Source organism: Paroedura picta, chromosome 6 (assembly GCF_049243985.1).
Source record: "Paroedura picta isolate Pp20150507F chromosome 6, Ppicta_v3.0, whole genome shotgun sequence".
NCBI classification, from domain to species: Eukaryota; Metazoa; Chordata; class Lepidosauria; order Squamata; family Gekkonidae; genus Paroedura; species Paroedura picta.
Genome location: NC_135374.1, coordinates 96,889,356 through 96,912,049, shown reverse-complemented (window position 1 = coordinate 96,912,049; position 22,694 = coordinate 96,889,356). Strand labels below are relative to the sequence as shown.

At 43.3% G+C, this 22,694-nt stretch overlaps 1 protein-coding gene across 3 annotated transcripts in view; it reads left to right on the top strand.

Annotated features, from left to right (window-relative positions):
• Positions 1–22,694, top strand: part of TPP2 (tripeptidyl peptidase 2) — a 42,442-nt gene that overhangs the window by 14,887 nt on the left and 4,861 nt on the right. For 2 of the 3 annotated variants that reach the window (XR_013232145.1, XM_077343782.1), the window contains exons 11-24: positions 895–1,043; positions 1,166–1,281; positions 2,622–2,790; positions 2,969–3,126; positions 4,182–4,258; positions 5,463–5,569; positions 5,897–6,051; positions 8,407–8,523; positions 10,229–10,329; positions 11,126–11,222; positions 11,405–11,542; positions 12,945–13,189; positions 14,432–14,510; positions 18,329–18,367. Coding sequence is in view for 2 of the 3 variants with exons in the window: in XM_077343782.1 (XP_077199897.1) it covers positions 895–1,043; positions 1,166–1,281; positions 2,622–2,790; positions 2,969–3,126; positions 4,182–4,258; positions 5,463–5,569; positions 5,897–6,051; positions 8,407–8,523; positions 10,229–10,329; positions 11,126–11,222; positions 11,405–11,542; positions 12,945–13,189; positions 14,432–14,510; positions 18,329–18,367 (1,747 nt within the window). In the remaining variant the exon portion in view is untranslated. The remainder of the gene's footprint in view (positions 1–894; positions 1,044–1,165; positions 1,282–2,621; positions 2,791–2,968; positions 3,127–4,181; positions 4,259–5,462; positions 5,570–5,896; positions 6,052–8,406; positions 8,524–10,228; positions 10,330–11,125; positions 11,223–11,404; positions 11,543–12,944; positions 13,190–14,431; positions 14,511–18,328; positions 18,368–22,694) is intronic. The other variant, XM_077343784.1, reaches the window with a different exon arrangement.

Below are 22,694 nucleotides of genomic sequence, written 5' to 3'. Positions count from 1 at the left end.
TACAATTATATCGATTTACCCTTGCAGCCTTAAAGGTTTTGAAGAGCAGAAAAATAACCAACTTATTAAGATACAGACTTCTATCCAGATAGAGCAGAAACTCACTCTCCCAGCAACAGGGAATCACAGCAAATGTTTTTCCCTTTGTGCCTTAGAATTCCCTAGATATCAAATATTTTTTAAAATGCTAAATATCAATGTTTTGCCTTCAGTGTTTCTAGTAGGAATTTGTTAAACACACCCCATATTCTCAGCTTGTTTATCATTGCCGATTAAACGGTGAAATGGATGCATCGGTGCTGTTGTGTTCATTTTGTAAGCACATTTGTTCCTTGCAAGTCACTCGGGTCTATCCAATTTTCCGGCCCATTCCGACAAGTTTTATGTACCCTTTCTCCTTCACCTCCAAGGAGACTACCTTTACGGTGACCAAATTTTGTGCTTCAGCTTGTTTAATAAGGAGACGGTATTATCTACGCGCGTAACGTGGATTTTAGGTTTTAACGAGGCTTTGATTTTGCTGCATGTGCCGCTGTGTGCGTTGCTGTTTATGTTATTGTTGAGCTGTGATCATCATAAAATTATCTCTCATACTTAGCTTAACAAAGGCTTATAAGCTCACCACAGTAAATTACTACTTAGCATAGGTTATCCTTTATTAAAAGATTAGGCACAGCAAGTGGGGATTTGGTTCATACATTTAGGGATCAGCTAGGAGGCGGTACCTGATGGGAGTCAGGTGGAGATGCTGAATGACATCTTTCTTCATGTATTTCTAAAGACAACTTATTGCATGGCTTGGGAGGCAGCTGGGGATTTGCTACTGTATTCAGTTTGTATTCTCTGTATTCTTTGTTTGTATTCTCTGTATTCTCTTTGTTCTCCATTTTCTAGTACGGATGGAGCTCTAGGAGTGAGTATCAGTGCTCCTGGAGGAGCTATTGCCTCTGTTCCTAACTGGACTTTACGAGGAACACAGCTCATGAACGGCACATCAATGTCTTCGCCCAATGCGTGTGGAGGGATTGCTTTGGTACTCTCAGGTAAGGTGCACAGAAAACCCTTTCTTTTTAAACAAGATGAGAACAGAAGGACATTTCGTAATATTTAAAGGAAGCCATAAGGAGCAGATCTCCCTAACTTCAGCCGTCCTTTTCTGTTGCAGGACTTAAAGCTAATGATGTGCGTTACACTGTCCATTCAGTCAGGAGAGCACTAGAAAATACTGCCGTGAAGGTGGAGAACATACATGTGTTTGCTCAAGGTCACGGGATTATTCAGGTACTTAAAATGAAACTGAAAGGAACAATGTCCTCCGAAGGCATGCTGGCAGCAAATCTGTTTGTTTTGTAATTAATAGATGCCCCCTTGTTGTGTTACTCCATCATTTGACGCTTGACCCCCTGCACCAGCAAAGTTCTTGTTATACCTTATAGCTGTTTCCAGTTTCGTTTTCAACCGGCTTTAATTAGAACTAGTGGTTCGCAACTCGGTGCTGAAACTGCGAGATAAGTTGCACAACAAATAATGGATTGGACCTGTGTTACACAAGGTTCCTGAAATGCTTGTGTGTTTGCATTTGCCATGTTGGTTTGACTGTTAGAACAGCTACTTTTATGATATGGGTTGTAGCCGCTTCAAACGTGCAAAATCCCTGAAATTTACTTAATGCCACAGATAGTATTATTTTCTCACATCTACTCCCTTCCTGGACGCTTGAGACCTACCACCTGCTAGAATGGTCCTTTCCTCTCCTGACGGTGTAAATCTGCAGGGGTGTGGAGTGGCAGTCTGGTCCAGGAGACGGTAAATGTCTCCCCAAAAGAGAGAGTGATTGCCTCTGCCTTGATGCAGGCATTTGTGCCTCAACTCCTGAAGAAATGTCTTCTGGACCCAGGAGAGTTGAATAACTTCTGTCCAGTCTCAAGTGTACCATTCTTGAACAAGGTGATGGAATGAAGGATGGCTGGGCAATCCCATGGATTCCTAAATGAAGCAGATTGCTTGGATCCATTCCAGCCTGACCAGCCCATCAGACTGAAACGAAACAGATTTGGTCACCTAGGAGATTGACCTGCGCTAGGAAATGGACGGGGGAGCTGCAGTCCTGTTAATTCTCCTGGGCTTCTTGGTGGCTTTTGGTACCATTGATCATGGAGCGAGCATTGGCTGTGGAAACTGCAGCAGTGAATGGATCCCAGATCCCAAGGTTCATTGGGGAAGGGGGCACACAGAAACTTGTGCAATTGTGTGGTTAGGGCAAGAACAGCAGTATGCGTGTTGCATGCGTAGGAGTTCTTGCTCAGAATAGATAGTGATACATGTGTATCACAGTCCCTCTACAGACATGATATGAAAATTGTGGACAGAAACCCACAACACCCAAGAAGTTCAAAACACCCAATCTGTACAATCTGAAAACAGTGACTGAGATAGTAACTAATTCCAAAAGACATGGGGGGTGGGGGGGAGAATGCGTGGATAGTATTTCCTGTAGACCTACATCTTGAATTCTAGTTGGGGCTAGTTCTGTATACATGATATAGATATTATACAAATAGTAATCATTTCGATGCAGTTGAATTTCCAAATTATGAGGTTCTCGTTCCCTTTTCTTCTAGGTGGATAAAGCCTATGACTACCTCATACAGAATTCATCATTTGCCAACAGCATAGGTTTCACAGTTACTGTTGGCAACAACCGTGGGATTTACCTCAGAGACCCTGTGCAGGTGACTGCACCTTCAGACCATGGAGTTGGCATAGAGCCATTCTTTCCTGAGAATACAGGTAAGAAAGGAACGGCTTGCACTGTGTATTTTCTGTAGTGCATGAGGAGGATTTGATTGGGGGGGGGGAGCTCATGTGTAAATCGGTCACATGGTGCAAGAAAACTAAGGGACTTTAAAGTATGTTTTTGAAACTGATAGTTGTATTAAGATTTCAAACTTGCATGCTCTTGTTTCAGAAAATACCGAACGGATCTCTCTCCAGCTTCATTTAGCTTTAACGTCAAGTGCACCCTGGGTCCAGTGTCCCTCTCACCTGGAGCTCATGAATCAGTGTAGACATATTAATATTCGTGTTGACCCACGTGGTCTGCGTGAAGGAGTTCATTATACAGAGGTACTTGTCTTTTTACCTTATTTTGTTTAGAAGAAGTGTTGGTTCTTATATGCTGCTTTTCTCTACCCGAAGGAGGCTCAAAACAGCTTACATTCGCCTTCCCTTTCCTCTCCCCACGACAAGCACCCTGTGAGGTGGGTGAGGCTGAGAGAGCCCTGATATCACTGCTCGGTCAGTACAGCTTTATCAGTGCTGTGGTGAGCCCAATGTCACCCAGCTGGCTGCATGTGGGTGAGTGCAGAATTGAACCCGGCATGCCAGATTAGAAGTCTGCGCTCCTAACCACTACACCAAACTGGCTCTCACTACACCAAACTGGTATACTTACTTCATTTATATCCTCAATCCTTTCCTCCTTATCCTCACAACTGCTGCGTTGTGAGGTAGGCTGGGATGAGAACACGTCACCCAGATCAAGGACACCCAAAAGCTACCATGGCAGAGGAAGGGTCTCCCACATCTTAGCCCAGCACTCTTGTGGCAGCATAGCATTAGTTCTTTCAGTCTTGTTGATGGAACTTCTATGCCATGTGGGCTTCCTGTTTGCCTTCACTCCCATTGCGAAGGTCTTTGGCCAATACAATAAAAGCTGTCTGTCTATATTTTCCTTCTCATCTACCGATGTTAAAATTTCCTAAGCACCAGGGGCAATAAAAGTCAGCTGCTGTCAACATTGACAGAGCAGCTTACTTTGTGCACCATTTACTCCCTTCTGTGCAATGCAGTAGTGCCCCTGCTTTACTATGTGTCTCATACTTCCAGCTGAACCACTTCAAGCGTTTGTCAATATAAGGATAGGGGGGTGTTGGTAATTGATATGTGTGGAAAGGACTAGTGCATCGTGACAGCGCTGTGAACTGACAGAGCTCCTAGTCTGCCTGGAGAGCTCCCAGATTTCCTTCACCATTAATAGTTTTGACAGGCACAGCAAACCAAGTGTTAGCTTATATTCAAGAACTATAATTGTGAAAGCTCAAGACAGCTTAGATATACCTTCAAAAGGCTGAAGCATACTTTCTAAATAGAATTCTGTTGCGTTTTCCTTTTTTTTAAAGGTGTGCGGTTATGAAATATCAATGCCTAATGCAGGTCCTTTGTTCAGAGTTCCAATCACTGTTGTTATACCAGGAAGGTAGGCATGCTTTTATTGTTCTGAATGCTTTGTGAACATAAATACTTGTGGGGTGGTCTTCCATCTGAGCCTCCACTATCTGTGGCACATTTTCTGCGGAGTATCAGTGAGAAGGATGAAAAATGTCCTTGCTTGAAGAGGAAAACCTCTTTGGTTCCCAGAACAAAGAGCTAGGTTTGCTCGCAAGAGAACCGGATTCTGTGAACTTGTTCTGTGACCTGGGCATGTCGCTTTATCTCCGCGTCATTTTCACCATCTGTAAAATTAGAATAATGTATGTTGCATGAAAGAACTACTTATTTAACATCGTTGTCAACGTTTATTACACTCAACAATCAGTCAACAACAAGGCACAGTTCACACATCAATTTAAAATTAATACGCGGACGTTAGCATGCATAACATTTTTGTGCTGTAATTATACATAAGAGTTTTTAATTTGGGATTATTAATCAGCAGTATATGAGAATCTTGCTGGAGGAAATCTAATATCTCAGCTGGTTGGGCATTCAGTGTACCGCAGTGGCCAGACGAATTCTTCACAACTTAGCACTCCACCTCCATTGTTTTTCTCAGCCTCGGACTTTCAGTAGCAGATAGAAAACCCTCCTGTTCATATCCTGGAAGGGGCACCTTTCCATTTCCACTTTTTTTTTTTTTTTTTTTTTGTAATAGCTACTTCACAATGAGCCTCTTGTGGTGCAGGGTGGTAAGACAGCCGACATGCTGTCTGAAGCTCTGACCATGAGGCTGGGAGTTCAATCCCAGCAGCCGGCTCAAGGTTGACTCAGCCTTCCATCCTTCCGAGGTCGATAAAATAAGTACCCAGCTTGCTGGGGGATAAGGGTAATGACTGGGGAAGGGAATGGCAAACCACCCCGTATTGAGTCTGCCATGAAAACGCTAGAGGGCGTCACCCCAAGGGTCAGACATGACCCAGTGCTTGCATAGGGGGGATACCTTTACCTTTTACTTCACACTGTGAATTGACATCGTAAAGTTGCTTTCTTTTTCACACAATGTGATTTAAAAATTAAATGAAATTCCTAGCATGAGCCTTCTTTAAAATAGCACACGCAACCAGAAAGGTTTTCTGGAATGCTGTGAATTTCCATGAGAGTTTCCTGCAATCTCTAATTGCCATATATTTACTTGATTTGTCATCCGCAGCTCACCTCACCTAAAACATGGTTTCTATTTGCAGGACGAATGAATCTTCACACTATGAACTGAAATTTACCGATGTTCATTTTAAACCTGGTCAGATTCAAAGGCACTTTATTGAAGTTCCTGCTGGAGCAACGTGGGCTGGTAAGGAAAATACTACTGTATTTCATGGAACTTGAACATTTGACCAGGCAAAGCAATGTGGTTTTTTTTTAAATGAAAATGCAATTTGTCCATTTAAAAACTTCATGGGATTTTTTTCTATACACACATCAATTGACTATTGATGTTGTAGTTCTTAATATCATTAATTCGGTGCTTCTTAGCCCTTTACTGTTACAAAGATTGGCAAATCAAGGTGTTCAGCATACAGAGCCGCTGGGTCTTAAATGATACATGCTAGTTTCCAGGGGAACGACCCGAACGCCTACAAAATTCTAATACTAACGTTGTGAGTCTCTTCCTTTGTAGAAGTAACTGTGTGTTCATCATCACCTGATGTGACCGCCAAGTTTGTTCTCCATGCGGTTCAGCTAGTAAAACAAAAGGCATACCGGAGCCATGAGTTCTACAAATTCTCTTCTGTGCCAGAAAAGGGATCAGTTACCGAAGCATTTCCTGTCTTAGTAAGTTACCTTGAGTTCAGAATCAAAACTGTTACAACAGCAGTCTTAGAATACTAAGGCAGGGCTAAAATCATGTTTGACCCACTAAATCATATGCTTGGTTTTGAGATTAGGATGTTAGTAGTGTACTTAGATTTAGGTGGGTAGCTGTGTTGGTCTGAAGCTGAACAAGTTTGAGTCCTGTGGCACCCTTAAGACAGAGTTTTATTCAAGACTAGCTTCAAAGCCCATTCCTATGAATGGGCCCTGAAAGGGTCCCCTCCCCTGGCCAGGCAGCTTAAGGTGGCCTTGGGCGGCAGATCGTGGGGCAGGCGGGGGCTGGGCAGCTCGTTATCAGGGCCGGGACACAGCTCCTTAGCAGGCAGTCAGCAGGCCAGGAAGCCCTCGTTTGCTAGCCCTCCACCACGACCCTTTGCCCAGGGCCCTCTCCCCTTACCTGCTGCTGGCTCCAGTCACTGAGGCGTCTGAGAGCAAAGAGGCTAGAGTCCAGGGCCGGAGGGCGGGAGCTACAGGGGCAGGGCCAATGAGGACAAAGCTGGCTGCACCCTGATTGGCCCTATTCCAACTTGGACAGCCGGAGACGTCCCACCCCCTAGGCTGTTTCAGAAATATATAGCGGAACAACAATGGATAAGGATAAGCTTTCATTGCATCACGCACACCTCTTCAGCTACAAAGTGGACAGTTTTTCTTCACATCAGAGAATAATGGGAAGAATAATAATAAACCACCTTAAAGGTTAGTTGTGGAGGACCAATCAAGTAAATTCTGCATGGTAGTTGCACACACTTGTCAAGTTAGCTGGCTTAAACAATCTTAATAATCTTAATATTTAAACAATTTAAATATTGTACCACATCTGAGGACTGAAATCGGGGAGGCTAGGTATGAACATGTGGATTGCAGAGATTTACTTATTAGTAGGGATGAGCACAAATTGGTTCATGATCCTAAATTCATCACAAATCTGGCTGGGAAGCAAAACAGGGTTTTAAATGGCTGGCATCCATTTGGCCTCATTGCTTGCAGGCATGTGGACCCTGCTGGAAAGCTGAAGCATCTGCAAGCCATTTCAGTGATCAATTTCCCCCCCCCCTCCCTCTTTCATACATGACACACGAGAATGCTCTCAGGCTAAGAGAGGGCAAGAATAAGGAGGGAACGTCTCAAAATAAATATTTTGCACAGGGGCTCCTAGAAAGGTATGTCTTGAGGTATTTTATACTAGCAGGAGCCTCTTCTTGAATTCATTTTACCACTTTACATTGTCCCTATTGCAACCCTGTATCAGTGCATTTTAATATCAGACTACTGAAGAAGACCCTGAGAGGGGTTGAAAGGCACTTGATCCTCTATTTTGGGTCACTTTATCCAAGTGTCAATATGTATTGTATCTCAGCAATAGTGTATCATTAATGAGGTTTTTAAAATTTTTAATGTACACATAGGAGCCTCTTGTGGCACAGAGTGGTAAGCAGCAGAAATGCTATCTGAAGCTGTCTGCCCATGAGCTTGCTGGGGGGTAAACGGTAATGACTGGGGAAGGCACTGGCAAGGCCACCCTGTATTGAGTCTGCCATGAAAACGCTGGAGGGTGTCACCCCAAGGGTCAGACATGACTCTGTGCTTGCACAGGGGGATACCTTTACCTTTAATGTACACATGAATAGTAATATTTGCAATGTAACATTTAGTATAACATTTAGCAGCCATTTTAGCACTTGGAAACAAGAGGAAGCAAAATCTACAGTCTTATAGTGGGGTGTGTAGCCCCTTTCACCTCTTGCTGCTTTTAAGTGAGTAAGTGAAATGGACCAGCCCAAACTGGCCAGTTTGTTTCATGGCTTCTAATTTGGTTGGTTTTGAGGGGTTGGGCTCAGGAAAAACCCCAAAGGGAACTTTCCAGTTCTTGCTCATCCCTACTTATTAGCTTTCTTACACATGCTAAGGTACGGATTGCAAGGAAGGGAATGGTCTAAGCTAAGGTAAGGGATAATTTCTCACATATCAATTTTTTATTATGGATCAATAGAGCAGTTAAGTCCTTAAAAACATTATGAAAATTTAGGAGGCTCATTGTGTTGATGTATTTTGCCCCATGACCTGCTCAGCTGTAAGTTTCCTTGCTGCTGTTTTAAATATCCTAAATAACTTTTAATCTTTCCCACACTTCATGAAAAGGCAGCCTATTATGATTTATATAACTCAAGCCCCAGGAAGGTTATCCTTTCTGTAATAGTATCTAGCACCTTTGGCTGTTTATTTCTATCATTTTAGAGATTGTCAGAATATCTGTGCTAACCTAGACCTTTTTTTTAAAAATAATGGCAACCCATGTTCTTTCTTACTCCACAGGGTGAAAGAACTATCGAGTTCTGTATTGCCCGTTGGTGGGCAAGCCTCCATGATGTCAGCATCGACTACACCATTTCTTTCCATGGCGTAGTTTGCACTCCTTCTCAGCTAAACATTGTGAGTCTCCTTTCCTGTCTTCCATTTTGCTTTAGTAAATGTACATGTTAAAAGACTTTTAAGAGGAGGTGCTGTGGAGAACCACAACTTTCTTCTGTGCAAGCTCTGTGTTCAAAGCTGATGTTTTAGATGTTCCAAATGGTAGAGGAACCACAATGGCTTATAAGACCCAGTTTCTTGCTGATTCATGTTATGATTCATGTTATACATGCTATATACCAGTGGTTCCCCGGCCGGGCCGCGAAGGCCATGGCGCCGGGCCGCGGCTCCCTCTCCCCGCCCCCCCCCCCGCAGTAAAAAACTTCCCAGGCCGCAAGCTTGCGGCCCGGGAAGCTTCTTACTGCGGGGGGGGGGAGGGAATCAGGGCCGGGCCGCGCGGCCGTGCGGGCGCGGCCCGATGCGCGGGTGCGGTCCGATGCCCTGCCGGTCCCCAGCCTCAGAAAGGTTGGGGACCACTGCTATATACCAAGTTATACCAAGTGACTCATTTAACCTTGCACTGTGCACCTGCAAGAAAAGAGATTCTGGGCCTTCAGTGGACGAGGTTCTTCCTTTGCTTTACTCCATTTATTAGATTTATGCCCCATCTTTCTGCTCCCGCAAGGGTAACCAAAGTAGCTGACAAAAAATAAACGTAAAATCACTTCTTCAGATCAACAAAAACACATACTCAAAGCTAAAATGGACATATAAAAACAACCTTTAAAGTACAGTTCAGGAAGGAGGGATCACTTAGGGAATGCAGAATGAAACAAAAGACTTCACCTGCTGGTGGAAGATGGCAACAGTGATTAGGCAGGCATGTCCGTCTGTGCAGGCAGCGTTCTTCCACCACTCTTCCCCTTGCCAGTTAACCCTTGTAAAAATAAACCACTTTCTAACCATTTCCTATTATGTCAATTGTTAAGTCTACACATGCTGATTACGGAATGAGCAGTTGAAGTATTTATAAATATTTGTCTGGATATTGGGTGTTTGCTTTGGTGCCCCTAGAAATATGAAATAGGTTAACTACCTATTTATGGCCCCACTCATAGGTCCATTCTGCTGAATTGTAACACTTTGTAAATGCTACATTTTTTACATTATGCACGACATACACAAACTTCAGCAACACTCCCGCAACATTTGCTTTTTTATAGCACTTCAGTGGGAATCGTAAAAAGTGGATTCCCCCTTTTAAAAGCGCTTGACTCCTGATAACAACCTGCAACACATCAGCAAAAGACATGTGCATTCTCAAATTAGCGTTAGGAAGAAGGTCCCTCCTCCGCTCCTGCCCCCAAGCTTCCGGGAGACAGGAATACCTTCCCCCCCCCCTACAAACCATATAAAGCAACAAACAAATAAGCACACCTTTCATTCGACAAAGTTTTAAACTTTCAAAGTGAGCATCATAACGTCACAGTCACTTGCTCACCGTGTGCCCAAATGCTGCTGGCAGGGTGCAAACACGCATGTGTGGCAGCTCCATGCATGCACGTTTGCACAGTGCTGTCACGCATGCGCATTTGCACCCGGTCCTCACTCTCTCCCCACCCCTGCAGGCCAGTCCCCAGCCTTAAAAAGGTTGGGGGCCGCTGCCTTATCAGATATGGCTTTCTTTTAGTGGCGAAGCCTTTTGTCTACAAGATCATGTATTCATCACCTGAAATTCACAATTCTAATGAACAGAAAACAAACCATAAATGCTTTTCTCTCTTAGCATGCTTCGGAAGGCATAGTTCGCTTCGATGTTCAGTCAGCGCTGAAATATGAAGACATTGCTCCTAGCATAAATCTCAAAAGCTGGGTTCAAACGCTAAGGTACAGTGTTCGATTTTTTTTTTTTTAAAGGAGCCATTTGGCCCATAGAAAAACAAGTCCTTGAGGAGGGGAGGGGAAGATACAGTAAAATAAGTGCCTCTTTAAAAGAGCATGTGGTGTTCAAGCTTTATGTGCATGCTGTAGAGTGGGTAATGGTAGAAACACAAGACATGGGGTTAGATCCCAAATTCACTTTCCTCTGTCAGTAGAAGTGAACTTTCGTATTGCCTGCCACCTGCTGAGGTTCCTGACGTGTTCCTCCTGAGGGGGAGGGGCGACAGAAGACCTTCTGGAGTGGCATGAGTGGTTAATTCTGCATATGCAATTAAAAGGGGAAATTGGCAAAGGTTTTTTCCTGATGTTCTGCTGAGGGACTTTAGATCCTAGATAGGGATGGAATTGCTAAATGCAAGTGATCATAGAGCTCTTGCTTATTGATGCGAATTAGAAGATTAATGCTAGGATGCTTTATGGGTTTAAATCATAGAATCAGTGTTGGAAGGTACATCCAGGGTCATCTAGTTCAACCCCCTGCAGAATTTAGGAAATGGCCACAAGAGCTAAGCACCTACACAGTCCCTTCTGTCCCACTTACAATCTGCCTAAGTTCAAAAAAATTAGCATTTCTGTCATTAAGGACTAATGCTCTGTTTTCTTAGCAAAGGACAGCATATCAAAATTATACCTCAGTCACATGTGTGGACACCCTGATGTTGTAACATTTCTGATTTTTTGTGTGTGTATGTTTACATCTTGAACTAGCTCTAATGCTTAGCACTGTGTTGCTGAATTACAGACCACTGAGTGCTAAAATAAAACCATTAGGATCCCGCGATGTTCTGCCAAATAACCGACAATTATATGAGATGATTTTGACATACAACTTCCATCAAGTAAGTTTGTATTTTTGTTACCAGAACCCCCCACCAAACAAATGATGTGCTCCAATCTGAACCTAGCTTAACTCTTGACTTAAAGAAATAATGCTTAAAATGCCAATGTGTGTTAATTATAGGTTTTTGTCTGTAATACTACTGTGTACCTTAAATACACTCTGTGTTGTTTTTTCTCCCAGCCAAAGAGTGGAGAAGTTACTCCGAGCTGTCCCTTGCTTTGTGAACTCTTGTATGAATCGGAATTTGACAGCCAGTTATGGATGATCTTTGACCAAAATAAAAGGCATATGGGCTCTGGAGATGCCTATCCACACCAGGTATATATACATAGATGCTTAGGATTGTAGGTGGATTCTGTGGTCCCTTTCCTCCCATCAAGTTTTGCAGTTTCTCTAAAGCTGAGAACATCACCCTTTGGGAGAATAAATATCATCGAATAAGTCAGTCTTATTTCTGGGTCTGCTTGATAGACTCTGCCTGCACAGCCATCTCAGCGCGCCACTGATTCCCATGTCTTGTTTCATCATTTTTGGGTAGCAGTATGTGTGAATGATCATTTTCAAAATGTGGCATAGGTATAAGTAAAAATGCACGCCCTCACAGTTGATTCTCTAATTTTAAAAGATCGAACGGTAAAACCTGTCCTGTCGCTGACAGGACAGGCTTTCCCAGGGCAGGTAACGATAAAGCAAGCTGCTTCTCATGGTACCTTCTCATGACCTGACGAACATCGCTCCAGGTCAGATAAGGTGGGCTAAGCCAAAATGAGGCCAGTTTCCAACTAACCTTCGTAAATCGTTCAGTGCAGCTTCAGTGTTTCCTGGGGTTGCAAATGTATGGGAGAATCTAAAGCTCAACAGTATGTTCTGGTACAGAGATGCCCAAGCCATATGCCAGGACTTATTGCTGTGCCACAGAAGGAGCTAAAGTGTTGCCTCCTTCCCATTAGCTAATATATAAACAGCACCATCTTCTGAAGGAGGAGCAAGGGACACCTGGTTTCCATGGCTAGTGCTCATGGCTGGTAGTTGAAAATCGTGAAATAATCCCAGAAGCATCACGGTTACTAGCTCAATGAGGCAAGAGTAGATGGGATGACAAGAAGCAAGATGACAAGATATCCTTAACTGAAAGGATATCTACTTCACTGAACAAAAAGATACCCGGTTTTGCAAGGTGTCTTTTTGGAAATTGTCATTAGGGGAGCCACATCTTCAAGTCTTAATGATTGGTCTAAATTGCACACCCATGTGGAGTGATCTGCAGGTCTTGAGGGGGGCCATTCAGAACTTGGGGTGAGTGGGACTGGGGACCCTCCAGAAATTGGGGTGTTCGGGGTTCCAAACAGCAAGAGAAGTGAGAGAAGAGGGATCATGCTCAAGCTGTTTTGCAGTGCAATTGGGCCTTTAAACATTCTTCAGAGGACCACTGTATTAATGGATGCGCTAGACCTCCCTCGAGAGGCTGTGTCTATTGGATTTTAAGGTGTCCAGGGGTAGACGCGCTGTGGACCACCATAACCCCCCCCCCAACTGAGAATATCCAGGAGTGCTTTTTGAATTATTGTATACTGCCCGTCCGATAGTAGAAATATTGGGCATTGGCAACATCCAACTTCACACCTCTAACACCTCTAACTAGAAAGTTCTGCTGACCTTGTAGAAACCGAAGAGCATTGTCCATTGGGCCTTTGCAGTAATGAGTATTTTCCTTCCTTAGTATTCTGTGAAGCTGGAGAAGGGAGATTATACTGTTCGGCTGCAGATCCGTCATGAGCAGAGCAGCGAGCTGGATCGTATCAAAGACCTCCCGTTTATTATCTCCCACCGCCTGTCTAGTGCCCTGAGTTTAGATATTTATGAAAATCACAGCCAAGCTCTCCTAGGGAAGAAGAAAACTAATAGTCTGTGCCTGCCGCCAAAGCACAACCAGCCTTACTTTGTTACATCTTTTCCGGACGACAAGTGAGTAGTTCACGTTATGTATGGTGTATGTTCTGTATCACTACTTGTGGTGCATAATGCTGTTAAAACGCTGTGGTTCTAAACCTACAAAAAAAAAACCCAAGAAATAAACATTCAGATTGTCAGTTTTCATATTTCACAATGGTGAGCTGGTATAAGTAAAAAACTGACTGATGCTTCCTTCTGTGAAGATGTTAGTAAAAGAAAAGTGGCCACCACTGCTGGGTAAGAGTGAGGTAACTTATACTTGATCTTAGAAAAAGGAGCTAATTTGTTTGGAGGGGGTGGTGGTTTCGCTCCTGGTCATTCATTTATACCCAGCTCTTTCCCCACACTGGTTTGCCAAATAAAATACAAATACAATACAAACAAAGCTTGTACCACCAAACAACTCAGTCCAGACATGGAGTAGATGACAAGGCATGGTGGGGACAGGCTGTTAACGTGCCTCCAGCAAAACTCAGGCTTTTGACCACGTAGAAGAAGGAATGAGCCAATTGCTTAGCCCCTTCAGCTGCCTTAGATGTTCTCAGTTCCCTGGTCTCAAAGAAGTCCACCTAGCTTTAACTAGAGCCAGAGCATTTTCATCCATGGCCCCAACCTGGGGGAACAAGCTCCTTAATGAAATCGAGGCCCTACCGGCACTTGGAACAATTCCATAGGGCCTGAAAAAGAGAGCTCTTGCACCAGGCTTTCAGGTGAAGGCCAACAATGAGGACCTGTCTACAACCTGGTTCCTAGCAGGCAACTCCTGGCAACCAATAATATCCCTAACAGAACTTGTTTGTCTCCTAACTGTTGTACCTGCCCAATGTTACTGCTGGTTAGAACTGTTATGTCACTCACCATTCCAAATGTTGCAGTGTACCTTTCCGTTCCCCATAGCTAGGCTATACAAGGGCTAAGCTAAGAGTGAACTGAGTATACTTTTAACACACCTTGCCTTTATATCAGTATATGCAAGACCGATTTCTGGAACATTTGACCAAGAAAGGCATGTGTGTTCATTGTTTTTCTTGAATGCATTGATGCAGGCACACACAGATTACATGATTACTTTTTCTTTCCCTTGATAAAGGTTGAATTTTTCTAGCAAATGTTGACATCAAAGGCCCCCTTCCAGTGTGGCTGTACTAAATGATGAATTTGGCTGTTGAGAATGGCTGTACTAAATGATGAATTTGGCATTTAACTGTAGTAGCAAGTCACTTTCTCATTGTTCCATGTTTTCTTGATCCTTAGAATACCTAAAGGAGCAGGCCCAGGTTGTTACCTTGCAGGATCATTGGCACTCTCAAAGACAGAACTCGGAAAGAAAGCGGTGAGCAAAATAACATGAAAATCAATATTGCGTTTTTTCCCAAATGTTTTTTTCCAAAGACCACTTCACAGGTTATTTGTAGACTATTATCACCTGTCAATACAGATTTTGAGAGAATTTTTTCCTAGACTATTAGAGAAGATAAAATGGATGCTTCTTACTACCTGGAGGAGTCTCAAAATGGTTTACAATCGCCTACCCTCCTCCCCACAGCAGAGACCCTGTGAGGTAGGTGGGGCTGAGAGTTCTGAGAGAACTGTTACTGGCCCAAGGTCACCCAGCTGGCTGCATGTGGAGGAGATAAGATTCAAACCCTGTTCTCCAGATTAGAAGCCACCTCTCTTAACCACTTAAGCTGGATCTCAGGTGGTCTAGGCCCAAATGCCAGACGTATGCATGGGTGTGTTTTAAAGGTATTTTAGCCTTCAGATTCTTTTTGAACTTTCATTTTGCTTTTTCTAGAACTTGCAACACATCGTTACAGTAAAGTCACTGCTTCTACACCAACACGACAAATTAAATTCATGATTCCTACCGTTATCCAACTGTTTCTAGCCCCTGTGTCGTGTTCTTTTGTGTTCTGCTTTAAAATTTTGTGGGTCATACATGGCTTAGCTATAGAGCATCTGTTTGGCAAGCAGAGCTTCCAAGTTTCAATCGCTGGTATCTCTAGTTAAGAGGATCAGCCAGGTGGTGGTGTAAAAGACCTCTGCCTTTGATTCTGGAGCACTCGTGCCAGTCTGAGTTGTCAATGCTCACCTTGCTGTGTAAGCAGGCAGCTTCCAGTAAAACAATAAAGGATGCTCAGAACTCAAAGCATATTCTCATCTTCTCTAGATATCAGTAGTTGGTCTCCAATATGTCCTTGTTTGATGCTGTACCAGCATGAGATCTCCTCTACCATATGTATAATAGAGGTTTTATGAGGTGATCCAGCATCCCATGATGCACCCTCTTCTGAACTTTCAGCATTAAAAATGTGAACTAAAACACTGCCATTGTAACAAATGTTAGGGGGGGGTTCTTCCAGTTTCGTACACAATCAATTTAAGTGAATGCAGGAAGTGTGCTTTCTGAATCTTGCCAAAATATGTGGCTGTAAAGTGCAACGTAGTTCCTCTTTTCTCACTTAGTGCTGTATTTTGAAGGGATTTCCTCAGCTGTTCAGTTATTCTCTAAAAACCTGTACATGCCACGCAAGGACAAGCTGGTAATTTTTAAGAACTTATAAATCCCTTCATGCTAAATGGTTGCTTAAGTCATCCAAATGCTGCATGTATTAAAGCAGGGCTGTAGGAATTGCAGTTGAATCAATACAGAGGTTTGCTTAGATCTGTTTCAGAAACTCAGCAGCCTAGCAATAACATCAAATCCACCAGAGGTTCTATCAGATTCATACTGGACACCTGCATTTGCTATGCAAGAGGTTCAATCCCGTTGTGCATGCAGTGGGGGAAATACCAAAATATCCTTTAGAAGGCAATGAACCACTTGCCAGTTCTGCTAGCCATCCATGTGGCCACGCAGGACAAAAATAATGACCAGGGGGACAAACTGGAGAAGGAAATAATGCCAGCAATGGCTGGAATACAGCGGTGCCTTACTCCACTGCCTCTTTCCACGGAGTACAAGACTGGCTTCTGTTGCTATTTAAGGAATTTCAGCCTGCATGAATGAAAGTGGGACGAAACGGCCACCAATGGCAGTGGGTATGTCAGCCAAATAGTTCCAAGCTTTTTATTGGCTCCTGGGCTCTAGATGTTCGACTTGTACTTTAGTGCAATGAAGCCACTAGGTAAAATGGGTCAAATTTATTTCTAGGGAAGTTCTAGTAAGGCCAGCTTCAACCAACTAACTTACTTAGAAGTGTAAACTAATCCCAGTTGGTGCATTTACTTAGTTTCACTTAAATAGTGTGCAGTTTGCCTCAACACTTTGTGAGGCTTTTTGCTTGGCAAAGCAAAGGATTCCACCAATACCATCTAAATTGCTACTTGTGCAAGAAGAATGTGCTTCTGTTTGAGGGAGAGCAATTTGTTGAACCTGTAGCTGCAGCCTTCCATGCCATGTCCAGCCCATTTCTAAACATCCGTTGACCTTTACGAGTACCTGTGCAGCAGGAAAGGAAGACGGCATTTTCCATCAATGGAAAATGTTATCTGTTAATGAAGTAGCTCCCTCCTGCTCCGCAGACAGAGCTGAGCTAGCAATCTTCCAAAGTCCTTCCATTTCCAGTGGGAGGAGAATCTCCAGTGTTAGTTCTGTCTCAGAAGCAGCATGTTTGAGAGCAGAACTTCGTTCTTGGATCACTCCTCCCATTTTTGTGTGCGAGAACTATTATAACCCCCAAAATTGGATATCATTATGATAGGTGTGTTGAATATTGTTTTTTTGCACCAATCAGAAGTGAATTCACTGGACCCTAAAAGGAAAGAAAACCAGCAATGTATTATATTTACTTTATGTTTCGATTTTTATTCTGCCCTTTCTGAAATAGACTCAGGGTGGCTTTAGTGAATGTTAATTTAGGCAAAGAGGGAAAAAAGCAGCAATAAACTTCTTTAGTTAGCTTTAAAGCTTGAGACTGCCACAGTAACTTAATGGACAGCTTTAAATTAAATGGTCAGCTTGATTTTATTCCATTTATGTCCAGATTTTAATATTTTTGAAAGCTGAACTCGTGTGCTTTCCAAAGCATGCCGTGTTAAGTGAGATGCTAAGTTAAACATCTCTTGATGGGGGAGCAAAAAATGAGTGGAGGTGTCTCCATCCTTTAGACTTTGTGCAGTGTGCTACCCAAAGAGGCAGTCTCCTAATTAGCTGGGCAAAATTATCTTAAAGATATTGCGAGAGGGAGTAGCTGGAATCTCCACCAATATTCATGGGGATCTTTCCCTTAGAGAATGCTCAAAATAAACTAGTTGGGTATTTGACCAGGGGTGTAGCACACATTGAAGCACACATGAGGCTAGCTAAGAAAAAATTAAGGATGAGAGGGGAGAGAGAATTTTGGGGAAGGCAATATTACCAGTCATGACGTGAAGAAGTTTGCAGAAACTGCAGCAAAATGATTAGTGTTTTACAGGAAGGAGGAGGCCCCCATGCAAATAGAGGTGTACAGGCAGTCCAAGAGTACACACAGAGTTATGGTGCAGGCCGCTGTCTTTTACAGCAGGGGTAGTCAACCTGTGGTCCTCCAGATGTTCATGGACTACAGTTCCCATGAGCCCCTGCCAGCGTTTCCTGGCAGGGGCTCATGGGAATTGTAGTCCATGAACATCTGGAGGACCATAGGTTGACTACCCAATTTTGCAGGGCAAAATGCTACCTGAGGTGATACTGACAAGTTTGCCTCAAAACAATACTTTGATGGACTATCTGGAGGTGAAGAATGCCTTTGGGACAAGTGTGATGGGTTTACTAGGAGTTGACCTATAGACACTAATGTTTCTTGCTGACTCTTGAGTACCAGACAGGCAAACTATCAATTATAGTAGACTGGTGCAGGGTAAGTGAGCCTGGAAACTGGTGAGATTATTACCAAGTTCTTGGGAGACTTATTGACTTAAACGATGCTTCTCCCGCGGACGGAGAGAAGGTTCTTAGTGGGTCAGCTGCTCCTTCCCACAGGTTCTAAATTACACGTCCAGACTTGTTCTGGCTGACATCCACGTTTATGTCACTTCGGGCCAGTCAGTGCACTGCTTGTGATCTCTAAGCTGATATTATAGGAAGGGTGTTTATTGTTTTCTATCTGTGAACTGCCCCACAGTGAGTCGAGGGGTCTGACTGCTAACATGTGTTGTTCTAACTCCCAGGGGCAGTCCGCAGCAAAGCGACAAGGAAAGTTTAAAAAGGTACTGAATGTCAGTTTTTGCAAGATGTACTTAAGTCTTTTTTTTTTTTTTTTTGCATATGACTTGGAAGTTATTATACAGAAAATTATTTCTGTGTCCTCAGTTGTCTTTAAATACAGACCAAACAATGTATTACTCCTGATCAGCTCCTCTCTATGAGAGCAAGTACAGTGGGTTCGGTTAAATAGGTTATCACGTGGCCTGAGCCCCACCCTCCCTCTTGTGTGTTGCCTGAGCATGCAAAGATGGAGGGGTCGGCACAGGCTTGTTGGCCCCGCCTCTTTGGGGTTGCAAGGTGCCTACTTGCAGGGTGAGTGTCTATGGGGGATGACCTCATTTCATAAGCCATTGTCCCCGTAGTTCTACAAAAACTAGAAATGCTGAGCAAAACGGTGTTGGCATCAAGAGCGCCAGTTAAAGGCCAAACTCTTCAGTTTCCTTTTGTCTATTAACACAATCTGTGTCCCGTCTGTCACAAGGGTGGGTTGTCAAACGCACTCAAATGCCTTTACGTTATTGCCCATGAGTGACGGGAATGCCGTGGTCCACAAAAGAACAGAGCCGTCTCAATTTACTGAAGGTGGGACTAGACGTCTCATAGATTTGTGATCATTTAAAAATGTTTCCATCTCAGACTCTTGTTCTGCATTATGGCAGGGGTAGTCAACCTGTGGTCCTCCAGATGTCCATGGACTACGATTCCCATGAGCCCCTGCCAGCATTTGCTGGCAGGGGCTCATGGGAATCGTAGTCCATGGACATCTGGAGGACCGCAGGTTGACTACCCCTGCATTATGGAACTAACACTTGCACATCTTAGAAGTCTAAGATTTTCTGAGAGACGACGCAAAGAATTTTTCACGCTTGGTGTTTGTTTACTCTGACTCCACACAAAATATGGTAACTCACTCACCTCATATCTGGGTTCAAAGAGAAAGCCGATAGGATTTTGTGTGATCCCCAAGAAGACAAACATCTTGCAAATGGCTTGTAGACCTTGCCTCTCAAAATACTGATCTGTTGGATTACTTTATACTAGTAGAGTGTTTTTTTTTGGGGGGGGGTCGAGAAATTATACTCTTAGAAAGTGCTAGAGAATGGGATAAAAACAATGTTAGCTTATGGATGGTGGCTTCTTTGTATGTTTTTGTTTGGTTTTTACCAAGAAGGTGGTAAAATTCAGAAAGGTTAGGATGAAAGAAAGAGTCTGATCTTCTGTCTAAGCTAAGAGGCAGCAAACTTGTTCAAACTGTAGTCAGGATATTCATGTTGATCCTTTTATGCAGTTCATTGTTACTGATAATACAGAAGGGTCTTGTTCTGTTTTCACAAAGACAGATAAAACATTTCTTATGCAGAGTGAAAGAAAGTAAGTCAGGATTTGCAAAGCTTGCATCACATGGCCTGCCAATCTATTAGAAAGATGAAGGTATCTTCCAAACTTCTTGTTCTGAGTTTTGTAAACTTAGTATGGCCTCTCTGGAAAATACCTTAACCTGCTCATTTGTTCAAAACCTGCTTTATGTAGCAATACAAATGTGTCTACTTGCTGTATGCATTGTAGTCAGTCATGTGTTCTGCCAGGCTGTCCTTGCCTTCACAGTGGTGGCCATGCTGTTGGTAGCCATTAGGTGAGCATAACTGCAGTAGGTAACCACTTCGGTTTTTTTAAGGGCAAGATTGCCATTCTCAGGTGTAGCATATTACAGGGTGCTCATGTACTGAAGCTTGTATTCCCCTCTTGTGCCATCATTTATTGTACTGCCATATAAATCAAAAGTATAAATAAATAAATGCTTAATTCAGAATGACCTTGCACTGTCCTTCAAGTGGAGTCTTGGGGCCTAAATTTCTGCAGACAGGGGTGTGGAGAAATTTGGGTTAATTCTGGAGTGAACAACAAGCTTCCATGAGCTTTCTGGTTAATCATCCATTCATGAGCACAGGGTTTGTTATGAAATAGGGCTAAACTAGATACAAGTTGGGAGGTCTGTGGATAGGATTTCCAGTAAGGTGGAAGGTTTGGGTGTGTCAGTTGGCTGGTATAGTTGCTTTTACTTGCAATGGATAGATGGGTACAAATAATGTACCTGGCCCTCACCTTCAACAAAACTCATTGCAGTTGTAGTGGAGGTGGAATTTACATTTGGGAAGCTTGTATAGGAGGAAGAGAGAGATTTGCGTACCCGCCCCTTGCCAAGTACAGCTTTTCTACTCTTTGAATTAGCTGTGTTGTAGTAATTTTTACCAGCCAGTAGAGATGACCATAAGAGTCATCCTTAGGACAAGCACACTAAGTAACTGCTGCTTGCCTGCACTCTGGGGTCCATGTAGGGCATACAATTCAGGTGGCCAAGTGACCAGGAGCTACTTGAATCCCTAAGCCAAGGGTAGTCAAACTGCGGCCCTCCAAGATGTCCATGGACTACAATTCCCAGGAGCTCTTGCCAGCATTCGCTGGCGAATGCTGGCAAGGGCTCCTGGGAATTGTAGTCCATGGACATCTTGGAGGGCCGCAGTTTGACTACCCCTGCCCTAAGCCACAGCAGTAGACCCATGCAGAGCCCATCATCAATGGGATGGCCCTACTTGGCCATGTCTGGTTAATAGAAAAAGAGAGGGGTTTTTTTTGGGTGGGGCACAGGGATATCAGCATTGAAGCTGCTTAGAATGATTGCCAAAATTAAGAGTCAATTAGTCTCTCTTTTTAAAAAATCAACACTACCTTTGCGTGTGCTGCTGTTCTTAGTTGAATAGGAAGATATTGTCGTGACATTGTTTCTTGCCTCCTGGAACAAAAATGCAACCAATTTAAGGAAGGGTATTTTCTGAAGGTTAGGCCTGGTTCACGTTGGCTTTGACTCACTGTAAGTAATCGTGTGCAGCTGGAGCAAGGTGAAAATCTATTTCCTTGACCATTTGTGGACTCTGCCATAGAAAAGGCTCCAATCTGGGCCTGCACAAGTGTAGTTCCATGCATGGGGAAAGAGGCTATGATAAAAGCAAGCCAGTCAACCTTATAGCAGTGTTCTTGGCTCACCAAACGTTCTGAAATTTGGATGACCATGGGGCTTTTGTTTGTTTGTTTGTTTTTTGCCCCTTCTACACTTGCAAAAATGACTATTGGGAAGGAAAGTTCATTTTAAAAAGATACACGCATTTGTCAGTTACTCCAATAAGGTAAAGGTATCCCCTGTGCAAGCATCGAGTCACGTCTGACCCTTGGGGTGACGCCCTCTAGCGTTTTCATGGCAGACTCAATATGGGGTGGTTTGCCAGTGCCTTCCCCAGTCATTACCGTATACCCCTCCAGCAAGCTGGGTACTCATTTTATGGACCTCAGAAGGATGGAAGGCTGAGTCAATCTTGAGCCGGCTGCTGGGATTGAACTCCCAGCCTCATGGGCAGAGCTTGCAGACTGCATGTCTGCTGCCTTACCACTCTGCGCCACAAGAGGCTCTTTAGTTACTCCAATACAAACACTCAAATTTTAAGGTTAATTATGGTTCAGAGACACCATAAACAGTCCACTGATTTTCTTGTGGATTTCTCCTTTTAGTTTCAAATACGTTGGAGGTATAAATAAAAGAAATCCATGACAAAATCAGTTGTTGTGCCCTTGTTTGTAACTGAAGTGCTGTGAATATTCTTATTTACCATTTTGCTGAATCCACGTGCTTCAGATGTGCATGCTTTCATTTGCCCCATTCCTTTTGCAGTCAGCGAGACGCATTTTTAATGCTCAGTTTTAAAAACAGTTTACTTTGTAAACGAGGAGACCCCTAATTGTCGAAGGCCCCAAAGGTCAGACATGACCTGGTGCTTGCACAGGGGATACCTTTACCTTTTTATGGAATGCAAAGTGACACAAAGTTAGGGATAGAATTATGGTTCTTTCTTTCTTCAGGAGTCAGTTATGAACCCAGAAGCAAATAGCATGCCTTATTTGGCTGGCCCTCAGTAAAGATGGACTGCTAACTTCCCTTCCTGTCTAGTTATCTAAATAAAATTCTACTGTACTGATGCTACAGGAGTTTATTTTAATTTTTGCTTTAGTTGGGTCTTTCTGCAGTTCCTTTAAAAAATGAATACTGGAAAGGGGAGCATGATCCAGTTTAAAAGGACACATTTTAAATAAACTCTGGCCTTTTTGAAGTCCCTGACAATTCACCCATCGTCTACAGATTGAAATTTCTTGGTCACAATTTTAAATCCTCAGAAGAATGCGCCTGCTCAGTTGGACTGCTCTTTGGCTGCAAACCCTGATCTTTTCCCCCTGCAGGTACTGTGAGCTGTCACACAAACAGCTCGCTGTTACTACTTCGGG